The sequence below is a fragment of the Helianthus annuus genome, chromosome 11 (genome assembly GCF_002127325.2).
Source record: "Helianthus annuus cultivar XRQ/B chromosome 11, HanXRQr2.0-SUNRISE, whole genome shotgun sequence".
In the NCBI taxonomy this organism is placed as follows: Eukaryota; Viridiplantae; Streptophyta; class Magnoliopsida; order Asterales; family Asteraceae; genus Helianthus; species Helianthus annuus.
The window spans coordinates 104,749,537-104,755,800 of record NC_035443.2 but is presented as its reverse complement, the minus strand read 5'-3'; the positions used below and the strand labels follow the sequence as shown (position 1 = coordinate 104,755,800).

Genomic DNA, 6,264 nt, shown 5'->3' with positions numbered 1-6,264 from the left:
TTGGAAGGGTATCCAATTGTTCATCTAAAATTTGCTCCAATTTTTGAGTGATAGAACTCATTTTATCCACAAGATAAAGTAATCTTTTTATCTTTTAATCTTTGAATATCTTTTTTCATAAAAGAATTTTTTCTTTTTAAATCAGTTAGTTCAAGAATTTTTTCAGAAGGATGAATGCTCCAATCCGAATGTAATTCATAAATTCTTTGATTATTTCTTTCTAGATAGAAATAAAGTCTAGAGATCTCTAGATTTATATTTCTAAAAAGGTTTTCCATTCGACCTTTATTGGTCATTTGGAATTGATCCAAAAGGCCATGATAATGCATTTGGACTTTTAGAACTTCCTAGAGATGGATTTCCAACGTTGAAGTTTGGAAATGAATATTTTTGAAAGCTTTTTTCATCATCATTAATTTTTTCTTTTTGCTTATCGAGCATAAAAGTTTTTGAATCCATTCTTTCATCAATTTTGTCTGAAACATCTTTGATGATTTTTGCGGCAGTTGCCTCAAGATTTTCGTTTGTAGAAAGACTTTCTACCTTTCTAATTAAATCTTTAACAAGTTCCTCTAATTTCAAAAGAGTAGTCATGTTATAGATATAATTGCTTTTTTAGTTCTAAGCTCAATAATTTTTTGCTTAGAAGCAAAAATGTTTTTCTTAATAATTTTTATATTAAGAGATTTTGTTTTATGACTTAACATAAAATTTTCTTTAAGTTGATTTATTCTAGTAAAGCAAATTTGTATATTAGCCTCTTCAAAGGTGATTTGTTGATCAAGATATTGTAAATAATCTAAAATTGGTTTTGAAGACATTATTCTCCAATAACTCCTTTTAAGATTCTACCATACCCATCAATTCTTTCAGACAAAGAACGTATTAATTGTTCAGTGTTACTTGATTCTCTTATTTGTAAAGAGCTTCCAGCATAACTGTGTCTAGGTTTTGATACTAAAACTTGTTTATTTCGTGCAATATCAATTGCCCAGTTTTCTTGTAATTGTGATGGCTCAGCGAATTTACTGCCTTCAACAATTCCAATATCTGAGAATATATCCTCAATTGCTATGCTTTCTTTTTCTTTGTACTCAATTGAATGAGTGCTATTTGTTAAAGCATATGAGACTAAATAATTAATCGTAAATACTTTATTACCTGGTTCCATAAGATCAGTTCTTTCACACTGATGTATAAAACTTAAAGTTTTGTCGAAATCTTTTGAATCTCGATGTAAAGCAAATTTAGGATAGACAGTAAACATAAATTTACCATAAGCTAAATTTCCTTGAATTGCTCCAAGAAGAGCGTCTTGCCTATTGATAATTCTGTTATCAACAAGGGCCATTTTTATAGGAAAATTAATTCCATCTCTAAACTGTGCTTTTAGGAGGATTTTAACCGCTCCTATATGTACCATATTGAGAGACTTTCTCAACTCTGGTTTAATATGTAAAAGCTTTTTTGCTATTTCACCCTTTGTTAAGAGTGGCAAATAAACTTCACCCGAGGTATTGTTTATGTCAACTGAAAGTTCTTCAGTGTTAAAACAATAAAATATTTTATTTTTTCTAGAAAAGGCTCTAGAAACTAAACTTTGTAAAGTTTTTGGTTGATTAAAAACTTGTTTTGCGTCAAGCTTGAATTTAAGCTTGCTAATTTTTGTTAATTGATCAGAATTAATCATGTAATCTGATACAAAACCTTTTTCGTTTTCACTAAAGTTTATTACTTCGGTGATTTCTTCAGATTCGTCTGAATCGTTTTTAAATAAACTGTTATTTTCCATTAATTTTTTAGAAATAACACCTTATTTTTTAAAAAAGAGCAACAAGACTATGAAAAATGGTTACATATCAGGACCAAAGGATTTTTACAAATCCTAGAAAACCTACAGAAAATTAAAGTAGGAAGCTTTAACAAAGTAAATTATTGCAGCACTAACTGCATAATTACTAGCTATAGTGGAACTCCCCTACCACTAACAGCGGCCTCCAGACACAACACAGCTACCATCTTTTCGTCCCCGCTTAATTCGCAGCCCCAACTCAGTCACACCTTTTCGTTCCCGATTAGTTCACCTCAGTCCCGGAACTCCTACATAACACCTTCCAGAAACCGGCCCCAGGTCCTTAATGATCATCCCTCCGATACACGCACTTTTGTTGAATTACTTGATGAGCAAAAACAAAAATGGACCACCATCCTATTATTTATTATTTAGAAGATTTTACTCCTCTGTCTCATTATTAGATGGTAGTTATAAAGTTGACTCCATCAGTGATCGAAGACTCTAAACCCAAGACAATGGGTTTCAAATAATTCTCTCCAGATGTCGTAGTTCATGGGATCAAGACCAAGAACTAGAGGTACATCATTCTTGATGTTAATGGTGGTACATCATTCTTGATGTTAATGGTGGAAGAAGGTTTATCAGAGGTGTTGTTGTTGGTGTTATCAGGCGCCATTGTTGACAGGATGAGGAAGATGAGATGAAGGCTGTAAAGGGAAGAGGGATCATTCCAGCTGACTCAAAAGACTTTATGTAGCTCTGCATCTTCATTGTTAATAATTATATGCTCAAAACAATCTTATATCGTTGTGTAATTGCTGCAGAAAGTTTCCCTTAGCTATGGTTGTGCAGACATGGACTGTGGATGCAACTGAATGATGGTTTGTAACTTATGCACATGTACTCTAATTTAGCATCTTAATTATATCAGCAAGCTCCAAGCCTTATCCAACCTTGCTGATGGCATGCAACCAATTCATGCTTCTTTAAAAAGGTTTCCTCACTCAGTTAGAATGGTTTAAATCATGAATGATGCATCATTTCCATTGTCTAGAGATCAGTAAACCAATTCATGCTCCTTTAACCACCGTGCCACCTCACCGCCGATAGCGCTCCCCCCCCTCCGGCGCCACCACCCATACCCTGCAAAGGTGAATAATTTAGAATTATGAGTGTAAAGGAGTAATATTTGTTGTTAAAAAAAACACAACGATATATTAATCTTCTATATTATTATTAATATTATATATTAAGTTGAAGATATTATTAATTAATTAAATGAGAGAATAACACATAACACTAATTAATTGAAATCTTTTATTGTAAGTTAGATTTAAAATTGTTGGACTAACACAATATATGAAAGCTACCCACAAATATATTGGCAGTGACACGTTGCATTCATGCAATTTCCCAAAGCCCGCTTCCACAACAAGGAAAAACATCTGTGGAAACCAATATTTTTAACTTTTAGGGACGACTTATCGTCCCTATAGGCCTTTTAAACCTATAGGAACGACATATGGTATCCACATCTTTTGTTCCTATAGGCCCCTCCCTACACGTAAATGCAACGCATCAGCTGTGGCGATGCGCTCTCATCAGCGCATCACGCATTATGCGCGCATTTTAAAACCAGGGTTTATAATGAAAAATCTTTTGTTAAAAAGGAAAATTTATTGTATAATGAAAAATCTTTTGTTAAAAAAGAAAATTTATTGGCTGGCAGGGGCGAGATCTCGTGAACCTCCCTAGCATATAGTCTCCTTAATTATATTGTTCCTTAACGATGTTTCTTTATATTTTAACAACTTTCAGATGCTAAGAGCCCAATGAAAATATTTAACTTTAATGAAAACAATAAACCTTTATGTTATATGTAATTAAGAGATAAAAAATCTGAAATTCAATTCAAGGGGTCAGGTCTTCTTGAAAAAATGAGTTTTAGCTTCATTGAATTATGAAGTTTGTGTCCCTAATCCCTATGTGAACAGCTCGTTGGAGCTAAGAAAGACACATAACGAACTAGAAGCGGATATGTCTTCTAAGCTTGCTGACGTTGAGAGAAAGTACAACGATACGTGTAACACGTTGAAGTGGAAGGACGATAGAATCAAAGAACTCGAGTCGAAACTTGAAGCTTTACAGAACGAACTCTGTTCATAGAAAGATACGGCTGCAGCCACCGAGGAACAGCTGTCATCTGAGCTGTCCACTGTGAACAAACTCGTCGAGCTTTACAAAGAGAGTGCAGACGAGTGGTCCAAAAAGGCCGGTGAGCTTGAAGGCGTTATCAAGGCTCTCGAGACGCATGCTAGTCAAGTCGAAAGAAAAACTTGCGAAGTGTGAAGCAGATTTGGAAAATTATCGAAATTCGGACCAGCTTAATTTGTTGCAGATGAGCAGTTACAACACAAAATCATATGATGTGAACAACACAAATGAAGATAATAATAATAATCTTATGCTCGTTCCGAGTATTCTGGCAGGTATTTCGGGGACTGCGTTAGCTGCATCGCTTCTTCGCGACGGTTGGAGTTTAGTTAAAATGTATGAAAAATACCAAGAAGCGATTGATGCGTTTAGACACGAGCAATTGGGAAGAAAACATTCACGGTCGATTTTGGAACGTGTTTTGCATGAAATCGAAGTGAAAGCTGAGGTCATATTGGATGAACGAGCAGAACACGAAAGAATGGTCGAAGCGTATGATATGCTGAATGCAAAGTTGCAGCATTCGCTTTCGGAACAAACTGTTCTCGAGAGAACGGTTCAAGAGCTATTGGGGGAGTTGAAAAAACATGAGCGGGATTACAATATAGTCCAATAGTTCCATTTCATGTCTAGATCTTGGTTTAAAAAACATGAGCGGGATTACAATTCAACTCACTTAATCATATTCCAGCCTAAATACGAAACAGGTTGAGCATACCAGCTTGTTTATAGATTAATTTCTAAATTTTTAGCCTATCACGCCCAAATCTATCTTGACCTAAAACCATCCTAACCCATTTCTTAATAAACTCATCTTAACCCAAACCCATCCTAACCCAAACCCATCCTAACCCATTACCCAAACCTGCCCAACCCACCCATTTTGCCACCCCTACTAAATAGTGAAAGCAACATGCCATTTTAATAAAGTCAAGAGAGTAATTTCACACGAAATCAAATGCAATAAGGCCTTAATTTATGGCTATTAGGGTTCAACAAGTAGCCATATTTTACTCATTTCACATGAATCACTTCCCCTACACCCTACCATTTATAACACACCTTCACATTCCAATGACTTAAATGATATATAAAATCGACTGTTATATGCAAAAATATGAAAACCAGACTCACATTGACACTACCGAATTAAACAAGTGACCTGAAGGTGTTGGCAGAACCTGGTGCGAGGGTGGATCTCGTGTGAGTGAGAACAGTGGTGGTGGTGGTGGTGGTGGTGGTTCCCGGAAACAGCGGCTGTTGGAGGGTGGATCTGGTGTGAGTGCGAGGTGCGGAGGTGCTGGTTGAACACGGTGGTGGTTGATTAAGGGCAAAATTCTGGGAGGTGCTCACTGTGATAGTGAGAGTGGAAGAAATGAAATTGGGGGCAAATGGTGTTTGGTGCGCGGTTTAATTGTTTATGGCACAAATTTTAAACCCTATAGGACGACTTTTGTCTCTACTCGTTAAGAATTCTACAAGGACAATATATCGTCCATAGGTTAAAATTATTTGTTTTTTATATTTTTTTTACAATCTAAAGTTAAGAATATATTATTTAAAGTTATATATATTTTGCTTAAAGAATATATTGTTTCTTTCTTTAAAGAAGACTAACCAACATATCTATACTATATAATAAAAGAAACTACTTTAGGGACACTTTTCATTATATTAGGTCATCTCTTATAGATAATTATTATTTTAATTTAATCTTTTCTAATTAATTATAGATAATCATCCTACTAAATATTATTTAGTTTAATATATTATATTATAAATATATAATAAAAGAAACCTGATTTTCGACACGTGTCATTCATTGAAGATGTCTACATTCGTAATTTTCTATCTTTTCATACTTAATATTATTATTTACCAAATTGACACTTTTTTTTTATTTATGAAAAAAGAGATATTTTATAAAAGGAATAAAAGGTTAATTAATTGATTTAGTTAAAAATAACTGAAATTATCAAAAAGTTACATGTATAGTCCACGGACATGGTGGCCATGTATCATGTTTTAAGTTTATCCTTTTATACTTTTATCAATAAATAATATCTTTTAAAATTATATAAATAATCGTATCAATTGATAATAGATAAATACACAAACCAATAAAGATATAAACAAATAAGAATTTGGTATCAAAAACTTACATGTATAGTCCACGGACATGTCGTATCAATTGATAAAAGATAAATACACAAACCAATAAAGATATAAACAAATAAGAATTTGGTTGGTGACAC

General features: G+C 33.8%; 1 protein-coding gene across 3 annotated transcripts; it reads right to left on the bottom strand.

The window, feature by feature from the left end:
• Nucleotides 1-745: 745 nt before the first annotated feature.
• LOC110887831 lies at nucleotides 746-5,437 on the bottom strand. 3 transcript variants are annotated; one of them, XM_022135397.2, is made up of 2 exons: nucleotides 5,144-5,437; nucleotides 746-2,938 (listed from the first exon to the last, which is right to left on the bottom strand). In XM_022135397.2, exon 2 carries the CDS (start codon nucleotides 1,790-1,792, stop codon nucleotides 821-823), a length of 972 nt encoding a protein of 323 aa, XP_021991089.1. In that variant the 5' UTR covers nucleotides 1,793-2,938; nucleotides 5,144-5,437; the 3' UTR covers nucleotides 746-820. The 3 variants fall into 3 exon arrangements, with proteins under 3 accessions (XP_021991089.1, XP_035835134.1, XP_035835135.1); XM_035979241.1 differs by having other exon boundaries at nucleotides 5,172-5,437; XM_035979242.1 differs by having other exon boundaries at nucleotides 5,191-5,437.
• Nucleotides 5,438-6,264: the final 827 nt, after the last annotated feature.

What these genes read in the sequence shown, in the direction of transcription:
- LOC110887831 (XM_022135397.2), bottom strand. Translation starts at nt 1,792, where the DNA reads ATGGAAAATAACAGTTTATTTAAAAACGATTCAGACGAATCTGAAGAA.